The sequence below is a fragment of the Rhinatrema bivittatum genome, chromosome 7, assembly GCF_901001135.1.
Source record: "Rhinatrema bivittatum chromosome 7, aRhiBiv1.1, whole genome shotgun sequence".
NCBI classification, from domain to species: Eukaryota; Metazoa; Chordata; class Amphibia; order Gymnophiona; family Rhinatrematidae; genus Rhinatrema; species Rhinatrema bivittatum.
In genome coordinates this window covers 209,938,681-209,956,553 of record NC_042621.1, presented here as the reverse complement: position 1 = coordinate 209,956,553, position 17,873 = coordinate 209,938,681, and the positions used below count along the sequence as shown (strand labels likewise).

The following is a 17,873-nucleotide window of genomic DNA, read 5'->3' as shown; positions in this document are numbered from 1 at the left end:
AATAATTTTCTAAATATGCAATTTCAGATCCTTTCCATATGGCCTCCTTTCCAGACTATAGCATGATGAATAGCTTGCATTATGATAAAGACAGAGCTATGTCTTTTATTCAGGCCTTCCGTTATCTATCTTCAACATTTGAGAATTTAGATAAAGGATAGGCAACTCTAGTCCTTGAGGGATCCTAACCCTTTAGGTTTTCAGGATAATACTAACAAATAAACATGAAATAGATTTGCACATAATTGAAGCAGTGGACAAGCAAATAATTCTCATGCATATTCATTAGAGATATCCTGAAAACTTGACTAGTTAGAAACTCTTGAGAACCAGAGTTGACCACCCAATATTGCTATAACATCACCAACAAATTGGTGATAGAATGAAAGAGTAATGGTTGCTGACCATTCTTTTAAACCAAAGCCACTTTGAAATGGAAAGTCCCTCTGTCACCTATTTTATTTAACATTTACCTATTGTTATTAGATGGCATTATATAAGAATTAAGAATTTCATACAAAATTTATGCAAATGATATACATTTATTTTTACATATGACCCTTGAGAGCTTTTGAATCAGTGATTGCAAGTCATTAGTACTCGGTTAAAAGGAAATAAATTGAACCTGAAATGTAATGTAATCCTTCCCCCCACCCCCCTTTGAAAGGGAGTTACACTTTCCAGTCCTAATGAGCACTGAATCATTCGATGCAGAATTGATGAAATGTGGATTCTGTGAATGGGTACAGGATTCAACTGTATGGCCCTAAGAGGATCACAATCCAACAACTTGAGGTGATGTGTTCCAAACATAAAAATAGCTATACTCAAAAGTATTCAAAAGTTCAAGCAGGTAGAAAAAAATTAAAGACAGTCTCCAAGCAAAAAATCCAAACAAACATTGTTTCAGTTTATCAAAGACACATCTGCAGATACAGTACTTATGCTGTTTAAGTCTGTTTCCAAATCATACTGGACTTCTCTAGAACTCTTCAAAAGGCCTTTTAGCTTTCAGAGCTACATGAGAATAATATAGAATAATGTTCAGGTTTCCACAGTTACTCATTGATAGTTGAGTTGACCAGAACAAAACTCCTTTTCCTTAGAGTTGGATCTTCATGCATCAGGCCAGGGACCAGGCCGAGGCCCAAGGTCTCAGATCCCATGATTTTCCAGAAGAAAATTAAAGCATACATTTTTCCTTTCAAAGGAAATAATGGAAGCTACATAGGCATTTCAATATAATTTATGGTGCCAGCACTTCTTGACTGTTATTTTTTCCTTTCCTTTAGAAATTGTTGTCTCTCGGAATATACTGAAAAGGATCATGAAAAGAATGAGTCTAGAGTATTTTAATAAATAAGAAATGCAGCAACAGTTGTAAGAGCAAGTATCAAAACCTTTATTACAAATAGGATTACTTTCACTTACACTGAGTCTGCTTCATAACTCCTATAGCAGAAATGCACCCTCTGCACAGAAAGGAGATGCACACCTAAATCCACCAAACTGACAAATTATACCAGTCTTTGGCAGTATCTGTCTCCGCACTATTCAGATGAGGCAATCTTCCTGCAAATACTTGAATCAGGTCTATTAATATGGTCATTGTTTATAGAGAGGATATCGTCAAAATAAAATTAAAGGAGTGTTTCCCTTACCTTCACTTGTACTGTGACCGTCGCAAGACCTGGAGGCATACTACCACCACTGTCAAAGGCCTCCACTAGAAAAGTATAAGAAGCTTCTCTTCCAGCAAATGACTCATAATCCAGAGATTTTAAAAGATATAACTCTCCTGTTGATTGGTTCAATCCAAAAAGCGGGGTAACTTCCTGACTTCGTATGCGATAGGTAATGTTTGCACCCAGATCTGCATCTTTTGCCTGGAATAGGATTAGGACATCTGCTTGACCAATATTGAGATCACAAAGGCAACATTGCTGAAACTTATTAGGATTGTTAGCTCATTTCCTTCTATGACTCAAAAGAAGTGTCAACAAATTATGATACATTTAGTTTCATATTCCACCAACCTGGTAAAAAAATACCACCTAAAGCAGCTAACAGTTAAATCAAAATTAAATATGCATCACATATAAATATAATCTAAATATATGAGTCAATCAATTATCAATATAGCCAATATAAAACATTATCAATGATATATTTGATTGACATAACTCAATACATCTGTGACTGTTTTTTAAGAGCTATTCCTTCATCAGCTCAGTGAAGAAACAGGATGGTTACACTGGGGTTTTTTAAGTAGTATCTATTCAGTTATGCATGAAGTTGCCTGCATATGTTAGGAAATTACAGACTGTATTAAAATTAAAGCTCAGTGAGGGGATGGGACAGAGTTAGCAGAACTTTACAAGTACAGGGGACCTATATCTGATAAAGGGTGAGAGAGCCAATACATGTATTAAGTCCTTTTTATAGTTGTTTCAACATATTTTATCATCTTAATTTCAATTATTTTGCATTCTTATGAAGTTCCAAAACTCCCTTTTAAAAACTGGATTGTGAGGTTATTAAGGGAATATTCTTTCCTTTAGAAATGTTTACCTACTGAGTTGTCAATTTGTTCATTGTAATGTTTTATTTTATGTCTGTGATTGATAGCTGCAATTGTAATGCAATCTGTAACTTTCTTTATGCAGGAAACCTAATATCTAGCTGACTGTATACTACCTAAACCAGTGTAAATTTCCTGTTTCTTTTCTGTCCTGATGAACGAAGCATAGCTCTTGAAAGCTAGCCACAAATGTATTAAGTTAGTCCAATATGACGGTATCACCTACAACTTTTTTGTGGATTTTTATTAGTATATATTAAAAGGATAATTTTTTTTTAAAAAGTGTGCAAACCCACAAACACATGCATATCGGCTCGCATGCACATGTACCTGAATTTAATAATGAACATGCGTATATATGCGCAAAATATAATATACACAAACACTATGCATACACTTACATGTCAATCATACAAGTGCATGTTTTTCTGTGATGTGCAACTTTCACTTCTTCAGACATGGGCTTATTCCACGATACCTCGCTGGCTCACCAGCCCAATTTCACTACCAGGGACATGCCATAAATGGTGACCCTGGTGGTGACAAATGAGAATATGCTTTTTCCCATTAGAGGAGGCTGCAGGAACACAAGGGTGATAAGGCAGCCTAGAAGGACCTGCAACATGAATTCAAGCAGGGAACCTTCTACCCATGTGGGGTAAGTAGATTGTGGGTAGTAGGAGTTGGGTGCTTGGGTTGTGTAAGTTGGGTTACTAGGGGAGTACTAGGGGGTATGGGGATGGGATAGGGACTGCTAAGGGGTTGCAGGGGGTCACTAGGTGGCACTAGGTTATGGGTATGGGATGGGGGTCATTAGGTGGGCAAGATGCAATATGTATGTAAGGTTACTGCAACAGATGATCAATGGCATGATCAATATATATGGAGTGCTTAATTTATATAAAACAAGAATGAAATTGTAGATAAGGAGAATAAAAGCAGACTTTAACCAATAGTCACAAGTATAGCAAGGGTCTGATTATGAGATAGAACTTCCTCTGGGATACATAATAGATTTAATGGTGGCTTCTATAGCAGAATAAACCACCGTAATTCTTCCAGAATGGAGATATTTGGGCCTGTTGTATAGTTCCAGTTACTTTGCATAGTTATATGCTCTTTGTAGTCACATTTAAATGATCATTTATCTGAAAGGGGTATTACGATTTGCTGGACTGGCCAGCTAGCTCCCTCATGAAAATGGATACTATGGTGGTTCAAGGTCTGTCCTTGTTCTGATGTATGTTTGGGCCTGGTGACAAGACATCACTTCTAGGTGAATTAAGGGAGCGCAAAAAGTCATGTTTCTAACTACAGATGTCAGTTGTAAACATAGACACATGCTAAAATGGAGGTCACAGTAGAAGCAACTGTGCACATTAAACTTTGTATTCCTATTTCTCTGTATAGTTTGAGGACCTCAAGAAGAAGACATGGGAGTTGTGCCGGAAACATTGGAGGTGGGGCTGGAGGTAAGTTCATGATATGGCCATTGAGGGGATTTGAACATGGTTCTCTCTATGTCTTATTTCCATTACTGGCCCCACTATTGCTCTTCTACTCTGCAAGACCCTGTCTCTGCCTTCAGCTTTAACAAACCCTCATGCAAAAATACTTTGCTAATTCTTTGGGTCACAGACACCAGTGTCATGAAGCATGACTTGTATTGGACCCTCAGGACTAGTAACAAACTCTTGAGGATGTTAAAACTGACTGCTAATAATATTACCAGGGAAAGTATATCCTCCCTATCCTAGAAAACCCCTTACACTGGGTGCCTTGATATGTAGACAGCACACCAATACAAACTATCCTGACACAGAGTCTATTGCCAAGCCTATATTACTAGCTAGGCACCATATAGTAAAATAATGTTGAACTGAGACTTCTGTATCTCAATGAAAAAATAAATAGTTTTGCCACAATCTATAGGACATGGTGTCATGCAGCTAGGAGCATTTCCCTTTGCCTACACCTCTCCCAGAAAAGGAATGCCTTCTAATTGCTTGCATGATCATGAACATCACACTGGAGCATATAAGAATATGAAATGACACACAGATGATACCACTTTTTTGTTGTCATAGGAGGAAGAGTCAAAAGATTACAATGAGGGCCTGGCCCGTCCTCATGTAGCAGACATGGCTATCACCGGGGAACAGCAGCCAGCTCCACCATCATCACATCCACCACCACCACCACCAGCTAGAGACTCAGTTGTGGCAGTCAAGTCCCTTCTCTCCCCCCACACAAGAGGCCCTGGGCTTGCACATACTGACATCCCTCTCCCCTTACTAACAGGGCCTCTTCCCTGTTCTTCCCTCGGAATTAGAGACACAGGTCCTCAGGATGGCCAACTATTGCTGGCTGAGGGAGGCCAAGACTCCCCTTGATCCTTCCTGACACCTACAGCTGAACTGCTAATAGCTGCTGAGCTTGTCTCTGTGGCTACAGCATCTGCTGTAGGCCAGGAGCCCATCTCACAAAAGGTTGGACAGGGATGCAGAAGATGGTGGAGAAGTTGCAAAGGATCAGAGAGGAGTAGCCTAGTGGTTAAAGCAGTGGGCTATGAACCAGAGAAACCAGTGTTCACATCCCACTGCCTTTCATTGAGACTGTGGGCAAGTCACTTTGCCCTCCACTGACTCAGGTACAAACAGGGATAGTAACTTTCAAACAGGCGTACATGTACAATGTGCTTCAGTACGAGACCAGAGATGCAGCCATTTTATAACATACGCTGTTATAAAATAGCCTGGATGTGCACAGCCACTTATAGTTAGGTATGAGCCGCAGTTTGAAAGAACTAAGCCATAAGTGGCAGGACTTCTGACATCTCATCAAGTGGAAGAAAACCCAGATAAGAGCAAAGGGGCCTGAAGCCAAATCATCTTTTCTGCAGCAGAATGGATGGTGTTCAGCATCATTTTGGAAGCAGCTATGGGAGTTGTGGGAAACCTAGATACCTTGTAATCTACTGGCCCTCCAAGTGAGCATTTTCTAAAAGAATGTGATATTAATTACCTGCCAGTATAAATGTAATGACTAATTTGTGTAGTACCATACACACACACACACACACACACACACACACACACATACATACATATTTATCAATATTCCACTTCCAGTGAAATACAGAGGGTCACTTGACCTCCCAAGACCTCATAACCTACCAGGGTTCCTATACAGGGGGGAAATCAGATGAATGTACTTGACATTAAGCAGTTGTTATAACAAAGACTTTTCCAGCTCACAAGTCGATCTTTGCATTAAAACATTCTGCACACCTGTGCAATGGTAGAAAATGTAAAGCTTTAGTGAGTGATGGCTGGGAAATGATTGTCTAACCTGGAAAGTATTCAGTTTACTGTGGCCACATTTTCTGTATGCACACAGAAACTACTAAATTATACTTTCTTTTTACCTCTATACCCCCAGCACTGGTATGGTCTTTGGGTCAGGTACCATTTCCACCCTATAAACCCCAGTATATGATTGCTAGCTTGCATACGTACCTCCTAGGTTATGTTCACTAGGGGTGTGCATTCGGATTGACCGCATTAGTAAAACGCAACTCATATTTTTTTTTTACTTAAAAAATTGATTCGACATAAACGATCGGATTTCCCACATATCGAACATAGATATGTTCGATATGTGGGAAATCGCGATTGTTGAGCCAAAATAAAAATATAAACCCCCTCACCCTCCTTAATCCCCCCCCCCCCGACTTACCACAACTCCCTGGTGATGGAGCGAGGAGTGAGGACGCCATTTCTGCAATCCTTGGCGAGAAGCATGTGACGTCGGCGGCACGTCGAGTGACGCCGGCGTCACGTGATTCCCGGCAAGTTCGCGCCGGACGGCTCGTTCGGCCCAAAAAGAACTTTTGGCCAGCTTGAGGGGGTCAGGAGGCCCCCCCAAGCTGGCCAAAAGTTCTTTTTGGGCCGAACGAGCCGTCCGGCGCGAACTTGCCGGGAATCACGTGACGTCGCGTCTGAGTGACGCGGCGCCACGTGATTCCCGGCTCGTTCGCGCCGGACGGCTCGTTCGGCCCAAAAAGAACTTTTGGCCAGCTTGGGGGGGTCAGGAGGCCCCCCCAAGCTGGCCAAAAGTTCTTTTTGGGCCGAACGAGCCGTCAGGCGCGAACGAGCCGGGAATCACGTGACGCCGCGTCACTCGACGTGCCACCGACGTCACATGCTTCTCGCCAAGGATTGCAGAAATGACGTCCTCACTCCTCGCTCGATCACCAGGGAGTTGTGGTAAGTCTGGGGGGGGGATTAAGGAGGGTGAGGGGGTTTAATTTTTTTTTTTGCACATATGTACATATACCCAACTCATTGGATTTTTTTTATGTCCATATTGGCCGCAAGTGGGACCCCCTTTCGGACATAAAAAATATGAACATAAAATTTTGCTCTGCACATCCCTAATGTTCACCCTCTTTACTGTCCAGGGCAGTTTTAGCTGTATCAGATTCAAACTCTGTTCTGTTTGGCCAGCCGTGGAGTAAGCCCACAATTGGCTGTACTCACCAGCTCATCCCCAGTACTTCCAGAGGCCTCCCAACGTGGCTGCAATGTCACTATTCATACATGGGTCCTTTGAAGCAAGATGCAGCCATCATTGTGACACCTCCGTCCACTTCCTTTGGTGTGCGTGTACACCTGCCCTCATTATAAAAACCCCATGGCAGGTATTCACTCCTGGTGCCCTCTGATAAAAATCAGCCCTGCCGGGCTATTTAAGCAAGGACTCCACAACATTTCCTCACCTCTGCATCAGATCTTCTGCCTAGAGCAGTGGATGTTGCTTTTGTTGTTCCTGCATTCCTGTGTCCAACTTGCCTGCCCATCCAGCCTTGCCTTTTCCAACCTGTATCATCCGGCCTTACCTTACCCAGGCCATCTCACCTAGCCTTGCCTTGCCCAGCCAACCTCATCCAGTGTCTCCTTGCCTGTTTTCATCCATTCTCCAGTCTGATCTCCTGTTATTGTTCATTGCCTCGGACCTGACCATGCTTTTGTGCCACCTGGACCAGACCATTGCCTTGGACCTGAATATGCTTGTTTGCTGCATGCACCAACCCTTGACCTGTTCCAGCTATCTTCTGTCTGCTGCCTGTCCTGACCTCAGCATGTTCTTGGGCTCTTGCTTACCTTATCACCCTAGGGACCCACCTAAGTTCTGCCAGCCTTCAGAACCCAAGTGCTCAACCTGCAGGGGAGGCAGCTGATATAGATGAAGCTCCAGTCTGTCCCATTTCAGAGCATGTTTGTCAGCTGTCAGTGTAGGCCTCATAGGTTTGCCTATGAGGCTGCATCAGCTACACCACAGCACTAAAGGCTCACAACCATGCCACGCATCAAAGAGGGAATTTCTTTCTTTCTTCTATATTCTACACTTCCCAGAAGTCCATTACCATAAATCTTCTCTTCAGCCATCCTCAGAGCCTCCTCTGTGAAGATACCATCCCTACGCAGGCACTCAGTGAAGACACCCCACTGGATAGAGGAATGTTGCAGCTCCATTGTATATTGAAACAGGGACAGTAACTTTTAAACAGGCTTACAGGCGCACATTTGCCGGCTCGCACCCAAGGATGCAGTCATTTTATAACATATGCTACCGTAGTATATGTTGGCACATTATAAAATAGACTGATTGAATGTAAATGTGTGTGCAAATGCAGCTTCTACAGCATAAGCGGGGGGATTTTAAATGCCATGCACGCCGATGCAATTGGCCATTTTCCCAGTTCATTCCCAGTTCGCCCAGGTAAGCAATAGGACTTCCTAACTCCCCTAATTAAATAGCCTCCCTTCTCTCATGTTAGCCCTGACCTTTAAAACCCCACTGATCTTTGTACTTCCTTTAAGAGATGTGCAGAGATACTGCACTTTGGTTCGGGCTTCGTTTTTGGCCCGCCGCGGGAAATTTCATTTTTCCCACGGTTCTGGCTTTTTTTTTGGGGGGGGGGAGGGCCCAATTTTCGGGTTAGTACACACTAACATTTTAAAGTTAGCACGCATTAATAGGAGTTAGTGCGTGCTAACCAAAAAACCTAATTTTTCTGAAATTTCGGAAAATTTGCTTTCGTTTTTCGGTTCTCCGGAACCAGAATGAATTAGACAATTTCATTGAAATTGACTAATTCATGAAAAACAAATGCATATCCCTATGTTTCTTTTGTTTTATGACTTACACGCCATCCATAGCAGAAGAAAAGTTACATGGTAGGGGACCCTGGAGCATGCTTTTAAAAGCAGTGTAGCTGCAGTGTATAACTCAACCCTTTTTCAACACTTATAAAGTCAAAATTTCTTTAATGAGGTCAATTTTACAATGGATACCTCTAAATGTGTCTGTAAAAACACCCCCTAACCCCAACCCATCTCTCAAAAACTCACCTCAAATCAAAGTGCCCTTTACAATGGTCCATACACACAGTATCAGACTGAGCCCAATAAAGAGGTACTCTCTCTCGCTCTCCCTCTCCCCGATGTTCTCCTGCACCTAACAAGGAGCAGTAGCAAAGTTGCACATGCATGTATGTGTGTACAACTCCAGACTTGCGCATGTGGAGAGTATTTTATAACCTACATGTCTAGGTTATAAAATAGTGCACATTTTTGGTGCGCAGCGAGATACATACGTTTATGGGCATGCACACAGCACTTTTAAAATCTCCCTTTAAGAGTTTTTTCCTTAGACACAAAATGAATGGAAACCCTTAATGAATCTAGTCTTATGTTTTGTTATTTCTTTACATTTTGTCTCACTATTGTTTTAAAAGATGATGTTAGTTTTAAATTTAATTGTATATCAATCTGATTTACAAATGTAAAATGTATGACTAATCAGGTAATAAACTAATCTAAACTAAAAGGTCAAGTTTAGCACCCACTCCCAATGACCTTTCTCATAGGGCCTTCCCATGAGCTTCTACTTTTTAAAGAAAGAATAAATGATCCAGGCATTGTCATACTAGGGAAGGCTTATAGCAGATTAAGCCATAATTCTTCTCTTGATATTTCTATTGGAAATATTGGAAGTCTAGGTTGAAAATCGACGAATCCAGTGTCTCTTTAACCCATACTAGGAGATAATTTAACATGAAATTATATGACCCACTTTGGTCCATACTCTATATATAAACAAATGCCTTACCTCAATCTGTAGAAAGACTAACCCAGGGGCTAGGTTTTCTTGTACAACAACCATATATGAAGCATTTGTGAATACTGGACTATTATCATCAATATCGAGGACCTTGATTGCCAATGTTATTGTGGAACGGCGGGGATCCAAAGCTCCATCTGTTGCTTCAACAATAAGTTCATAAAAGTCTCTTTTCTCTCTGTCTAGCTTAACGGCTGTGTAAATGCTGCCATTGGAAGTGATACGAAAAACACTGTTGAGATTTGCCAAGCTATAGTATACCTGGCCATTTATTCCAGCATCTGGGTCAGTAGCCTGAAAGAAAAGACAAATAATGAGCTATTTATAATGCCCCATTTGAAAGAAGTTTCACTGAATATACATTCTGCATCTGTGTTGCTTGATTCTAATCTCTGCTGTAGAGATATATACTTTAAAATACGCTGCTTCTATTTTAGCACAATTAGGAATATATTAAATGAATAGTAAAAAAAAACATAAAATGTATACATTTCTTCATCTCATATATTCAAACTCAGGACGACATAATATACCTTTTATTTTAAAGACTACTACTGTAAGTGAATACTAATCACTTGCTATATGAGGCCGTGATTTGGAAAAAGGATCTGGTTTATGCTTACACTTTTAAAATGTTCTTTATGTTAACTCACCAAGATACAAAGGGTAATTTTCGAAGGGATATACCCATATTAAAAAAAATCAAGTTAAATGTCACACATATTTTTATTTTAGAAAACTAGGGCAAAGAACAAAGGCAAAAAAAAAAAAAAAATAATAATAATATATATATAAAATCCACAGATTGGAGCCCTCATAATCTTAGTCAACTATCAAATAATGACATGCAACCAGTAAATTGAAAGATATATATACAGTTTTCAAATATTTTACACATGGGATTGTTACAAATATTTTCATGAGTAAAGAAAATTAAGATGTCAAGAAGAGAATATCTAGGGAAGAAAAATGAATAATTCTTAATATCATTAAAACTGCAGATTATAGGATTTAGTACTTTCTCCTGCCTCTCCCTATCTAGAAAAGAAAAACATGATTAATCAAAAAAAGCTATGTATTAGCTACTATTCTAACAAAATCATTAATGACAAGATGCAACCTTAAGAGACATTTATTTAGGTTTCTACTTCAATTTCATAAACATTCTCAGACTTACTAATTAAGAAGCCAGTAACTTTATCAGGGTCAAAAAATGTATAAAGAAATGTGATCATAATATGATCAAATCTGAATTAATGACTGGAAGGGGGACAGTATGTAAATCAACAGCTGTTGGGCTAAACTTTCAAAAGGGAAACTTTGATAAAATGAGAAAAATAGTTAGAAAAAACTGAAAGGTGCAGTTACAAAGGTAAAAAGTATGCAACAGGCATGGACATTGTTAAAAAATACCATCCTAGTAGCACAGACCAGATTTATTCCACGCATTAAGAAAGGTGGAAGGAAGGCAAAACAATTACCGGCATGGATAAAAGGTGAGATGAAAGAGGCTATTTTAGCCAAAAGATCTTCATTCAGAAATTGGAAGAGGGATCCATCAGAAGAAAATAGGATAAAGCATAAGCATTGGCAAGTTAAATGTAAGAAATTGATAACACAGGTTAAGAAAGAATTTGAAAAGAAGTTGGCTATAGAGGCAAAAACTCACAATTCAAACTTTTAAACATATAGCTGAAGCAGAAAGCCTGCAAGGGAGTCAGTCGGACCACTGGATGATGACGGGGTTAAAGGGGCACTTAGAAAAGATAAGGCCATCAAGGAAAGATTAAACGATGTCTTTGCTTGGGTGTTTACTGAAGAGGATGCTAGAGAGATACATGTTCCAGAGAAGGCTTTCATGGGTGATGATTCAGATCAACTGAACCAAATCACAGTGAACCTGGAAGATGAGGTAGACCTGATTGACAAACTGAAGAGTAGTAAATCACCTGGACTGGATGGCATACACCCCAGGGTTCTGATAGAACTCAAAATTAAATTTCAGACCTATTTCAATTAATTTGTAACATATCATTAAAATCTTCCAATTTACCTGAGATTGGAAGATAGCCAATGTAACCCCTATATTTAAAAAGGGAAACAGGGGTGATCCAGCAAACTATAGATCAGTGAGCCTGACCTCAGTACCAGGAAAAATCATGGAAACTGTTGTAAAGAATAAATTCACAAAAAATTTAGATAGACATGGTTTGATGTATCACAGCTAACATGGATTTTCCCAAGAGAAGTCTTGCCTCCCAAATCTCTTAAATTTTTTTGAAGGGGCGAATAAACATGTGGATAAAGATGAACCAGTACATGTGGTATATTTGGATTTTCAGAAGGCATTCGACAAAGGCTTCTAAGAAAATTAAAATGTCATGGGATAGGAGGCAATGTCCTCTTGAGGATTGCAATTTGGTTAAAAGACAGGAAACAGAGAGTAGGACTAAATGGTCAGTTTTCACAGTGGAAAAAAGTTAACAGTGGAGTGCCTCAGGGATCTGTACTTGGACTGGTGCTTTGTAATACTGTATATTTATAAATGATCTTTAAAAGGGTACAACGAATGAGGTTATCACATTTGCGGATGACACAAAAATATAAAAAGTAATCTCAAACAGATTGTGATGAATTGCAGGAGGACCTTGGAAGACTAAAATACTGGACTTCCAAATGGCAGATGAAATTTAATGTGGGCAAGTGCAAAATGATGCATATAGGGAAAAATAACCCTTCCTGTAGTTAAACAATGTTAGGTTCTATCTTAGGAGTTACCATCTTGAAAAGAGAGCTAGGCATCATAATGGATAATATATTGAAATTGCTGGCCCAGTGTGCTGTGGCGATCAAAAAAGCAAACAGAATGTTAGGAATTATTAGGCAGGGAAAATAAAATAAAACAGAGGATGTCATAATGCCTCTGAATCGATCCATGGTGAGACCGCACCTTGAATACTATGTGCAATTCTAGCGACCACATCTCAAAAAGAATATAGCTGCACTGGAGAAAGTGCAGAGAAGGGTGACCAAAATAATAAGGAGCATGGAATGGCTGCCCTATGAGGAAAGGCTAAAGAAGTTTCAAGTTAGGACTGTTCAGTTTGGAGAAGAGACGATTGAGGGGGAATATGATAGAAATCTAAAAAATCATGAAAGGACTTGATCAAGTTAATGTAAATTGGTTATTTACTCTGTCAGATAATAGAAGGACTAGGGAGCACTCCATAAAGTTAGCAAGTAGCTCATTTAAAACAAATCAAAGAAAATTCTTTTTCACCCAGCACATAATTAAGCTCTGGGATTCATTGCCAGAGGATGTGGTTACAGCAGTTAGTGTAACTGGGTTTAAAAAAGGTTTGGATAAGTTCCTAGAGTATAAATCCATAAATTGCTATTACGGTAATTAATAAGCAATAGCAATAGTAGCTTTTGATTCATCAAGAATTTGGGTACTTGCCAGGTACTTGTAACTTGGATTGCCCATGGTTAGAAACAGGATACTGGACTTGATGGACTCTTGGTCTGACCCAGTATGGCATATCTTATGTTCTTATCTTATGTTCTAATATGACATTTATATGGGTATTTAGGGTCAAATTTTCAAAGCTATTTACAAGCATAAAACATTTTATGCACATACTGTAAATGGCTGTTATAAAAATTCCCTGGGATCAGTATTTGTAAAAGTATGCACACAACTAAATTTTGCATGTACTTTTAAGTGCACTGGCAATATTAATTATAGGGGCAGAGCTGTATTTGCATGTAAGCACACCTGCACAAGTTATAAATTGTGTGGATGAGTCTGTGTCAAAGGTACATGCAGACTTTACCCCTATAGGGACAGTTATAAAATATCCCCTCTTAAGTGTGAGGTAAATCTCAATATCTATAATTTTTGTTATCTAGCTGAGTAGTCCCTTGAAATATTTTTGTTATCTAGCTGAGTAGACCCTTGAAATATTTATGGATTTTCAGATCCATAAATATCAAATATTTTTTGTAGGGGAAAAGAAACAGCTCTCTAAAAATTCAGTTCCTGACTAGCTTCAGAACAATGTCAGCTTCCAGTTAGCCTTAATAACTGACATATTCACTGGGTTTTCCAACTAATCTGTTCACATAAACCCCAAATCCAATAAAGGAACTGTACCAGATTTTTTTTTTCCTGAACAAAGGTTTAGAAGATACATTAGATAAGGGTGACAAAGATGCTCCAAATTCCATTAACAATAATAGAATACTTTTTTTTTTCAATGTAATTACAAATTAACTGCAAACAGTGCAGATCCCAAAAGGGCAACTTCTTTTTTATGGAACTCTAATGAGCATTATACTACAACACATTGTTCATAACAATTCAGGAAACTATTCTGCTGTTCATCACATTAATATGGTTTAGCTCTGGTGAGACTGGTATTACTCAAATGTAAAATCCTAGTGTTTCTTTACCACTCTTACTAACAGAAAGGAATCCTGTCTAACTTTGATCTTTTTTACCTTTGCTAGAAGGTCATTATCATATTAATCTCCAGAATACAATTATTTAAACTAATTTATATTCTAAAGTGTATATAAATATGGATTTTGCTTCTGCTATACCTTAATACTACAAAACATGCTTAATAAGGAGTAAGGCTATACATCTGGATAATTCAAACATGAAATGTAATCTGAGTGAGTCAAGTTTTGGTTTGCTTTGAGTCATCTGAACTGAATGGCATGGTCCCCCAAAAAATCTGAACCCATTTTTAGCTCATTTGGGTCAGTCCCTTTAAAGTCTAAAGGGAAGCAAAGCCAGAAAGAATAGAGCTGGTTAGGGATGAGACATGAAGGATGCATCATATTTTAACAAAGTTACAGAGTAATCACAGCAGATAAATGTCAAATGGTGCATCCAGACTGCACAACAATTTGCTTAGGTAGTAACTGCCACTTCATGCAATTTATCCCCATGCATTCTGTTCAGGGTAGTAACTGTCACCCCATACAGGTTAACTCCATGTGTTCTAAGGGTATAACTGCCTCTCAATGCAGATTATCCCCTTTTTTTCATTTCCAACCTCAAGTCTTTAGGGATCCACAGTGTTTGTCCCATGCCCTTTTGAATTCATTTACTGATCTTGTCTTTACCACCTCTTCTGTTAAGGCATTCCAGGCATCCACCACCCTCTCCATGAAGAAATATCTCCTAATATTGGTTCTGAGTCATCCCTCTTAGTTTCTTATTGTGTCCCCTAATTTTACCATTTTCTTTCCAAATGGAAAAGATTGAACATTTCTGCATGATTAATATCGGTCATGGTATTTGAAGATCTGTATCACATCTTCCCTGCACCTCCTCTCTTCTAGGTTATACATATGTAGATCCTTCAGCCTCTTCTCATAGGTCTTCTGAAACAGACCCCACACCATTTTTGTCACCTTCCTCTGGACTGTTTCCACTACTTTTTCTAATCAGCCTGTCCCAGCTGGTAGTTGCATGGACAGATTTCATCATGTTTTTAGATGAAAGTGAAAGAAGAGAAATATGAGAAGCCAGTGACTACTTTGTTTTCAGTTATTCCTCTGTTGGATCTCAGAAAGAATAGCCAAAGTATTTGAAGCTCATCGCTTCAAAGTTCTAGTACTAATGAAAAGATAGGAATCAAGTTTTAGATTTAAAGAAGAAAACAAGATGTGCTCTTATAATCCTTGTTACTCTATCCTAACTGAGCTGCTAGCAACAGGATAATATATATCTTTTGTCTGAGCATTACAATGTAACTGTATATCAGTAGGGTTAAGACTGTACTTCTCTTTTACAGCAGGCAGTATGTGTCAATGTAACAAACAGGCATTGACAGAAACTGACACACATACAAAAGATTGATTTTCTCTTGCAGCACATACAAAGTGACCAAGTGACTGATAAAAGAGTCAGTGACACTGATAAAAGAGTCAGTGACACTGTGACTCTGTACTGATTCTTCTGTGTGTGAATTTTGCACTAAGTTCTCAGTGTACAAAGTCAGCAAGCATGCCTTGGTGATTCATTCAAGACACTCTACTTGCTGCCATGCAATTTTTTCTATGCTTTGGATTCTTCATGCCACTGTTCTTGCTTCCATAACTCATTCTATGCCCTTGGGTTTTCATGCTATAATTTGGTGCATGTCGCCCCTCTTTTGGTGCCATCGGTGTTCATGACACACTGGAAGCCAGATATTCAAAGCTATTTAGATGGATACAAAGCAGTCATTGAATATGTGGCTGCATTTAGCACTCCCCACTTATCTGGCTAAGCAGATAGCTGGAAATCTTGAAGACAGGCAATGTGTAAATTTGGATGGTGATATTTATCTGATTAACTTAGCAAGATAAGAAGTGATATTTATACTTATCTGGTGAAGTTAATCATAGTACTACAACACAGAGATAATTTTGGTTCCCTAATCCCTGACAAACCTTTTCCTTGTATAGGGAATCACATTAGTATTATTTTCCAATGTTACACTCAATATTAATACAATCTTTAATAAACATCAGTTTCACACCATATTACATACCAACATTTTATATTTCTCAATTTTATTAATTTATACACTCTCATAACTCATGTACAAATTACAAAAAGTCATACAAACATTTTCACATCAATTCCTATAATTTTTATATCATGGACATGCCAGAAATGCTCAAAGGCATTATCTTAAAACATACTCCACACACAATCTTTCACACTCATACCACATACATTCCCCAACCCCTCTTAAAAAACCTAAAGTGCACACTTTAACAATCCCAGGAGAGCTAGTCTATAAGATATCCCTTCTCTCCTTTATCTCCTCATTTACTGATTCATCTCATATACCCACAATCCTCTTAATGAATATCTTCTAATGCTTCCTCATTGAAACCCTTTTAACAATGTTATCCTCTTGAACGGAGTGTTTCCAATGATCCCTCACTGGATCCTTCTTTCCAGGACAGTGAAAAATGAAGCTGTCCTAACCAGCCCCTACTCCACCCTCGGGCTCAGCCAGACCCTGCCCCTTTTTGATGATCCAACACTTCTGCACATACCAGGAGATACGTGCGTGGCTGGGCCATTTCTAAAATGTGCCCGGCCTGGCCACATGCATATCTCCTGCTTTTTATGCACACGGCAGGCACTTCTGCATGTACTGGGAAATACTGCATGGCTGGGCTGTTTGTGAAATGCGCTCAGTGCACTCTGCATGGCCCAGCCATGTGTGGCTGTTTGAAAATTTGGGCTTAAGTAAGCATCAATTTTAAATAACTCAAGTGCTTTGGTCATTTGGAGGAACAGTGCCGGTGCAAGGGTGTCCAGTTGCCCTAGGCACTGATGTAATCATGACATCATCATCACATCATTCTCATTCTCTCTCTCTCTTGCTCTCTCCCCAACCTCACCTGACAAAACCCACCTCTTTAGACACACAGGGGTAGATTTTATAAATGTACGCATGGGCGTACTTTTGTTCGTGCACCAGGCGCGAACAAAAGATATGCGTATAAGATATGCGTAGCTCCGCATATCTTATAAAATCCGGGGTCGGTGCGCGCAAGGGGGTGCACATTTGTGCAACCTACGCGCGCCGAGCCCAGCGCGCGCTGCCTGTTCCCTCCGAGGCCACTCCGAAATCGGAGCGGCCTCAGAGGGAACTTTCCTTCCGCCTCCCCTCACCTTCCCCTCCCTAACCCACCCCCCCGGCCCTATCTAAACCCCCCCTACCTTTGTTGGCAGATTTACGCCTGCGGAAAGCAGGCGTAAATCTGCGCGCACCAGCGGGCTGCTGGTGTGCCATCTCCCGACTAGGGGGCTGGTCCGGAGGCCTCGACCTCGCCCCCAGGCTGGCGCCACGCCCCCGGGCCCACCCCCAAAATGCCGCGTCACTCGCACCACGCCCCCCGACACACCCCTCCATGCAAGCCCCTGGACTTGCGCACGCCGCCGAGCCTATGCAAAATAGGCTTGGCGCGCGCAGGGGGGTTTGGGGTAGGTTTTCAGGGGGTACACGCGTATCGTACGTGCGTACCCCTTTGAAAATCTACCCCACAATGTCTTCCATTGCCTGCACACTTCTCTATCCTCCTT

At 40.1% G+C, this 17,873-nt stretch overlaps 1 protein-coding gene across 1 annotated transcript in view; it reads right to left on the bottom strand.

Moving 5' to 3' along the window:
* PCDH15 (protocadherin related 15) overlaps positions 1–17,873 on the bottom strand; it is a 2,056,285-nt gene that overhangs the window by 618,693 nt on the left and 1,419,719 nt on the right. The window contains exons 20-21 of the mRNA XM_029609778.1: positions 9,758–10,063; positions 1,662–1,886 (exon numbers count right to left, since the gene is read on the bottom strand). Coding sequence (XP_029465638.1) covers positions 1,662–1,886; positions 9,758–10,063 — 531 coding nt within the window. The remainder of the gene's footprint in view (positions 1–1,661; positions 1,887–9,757; positions 10,064–17,873) is intronic.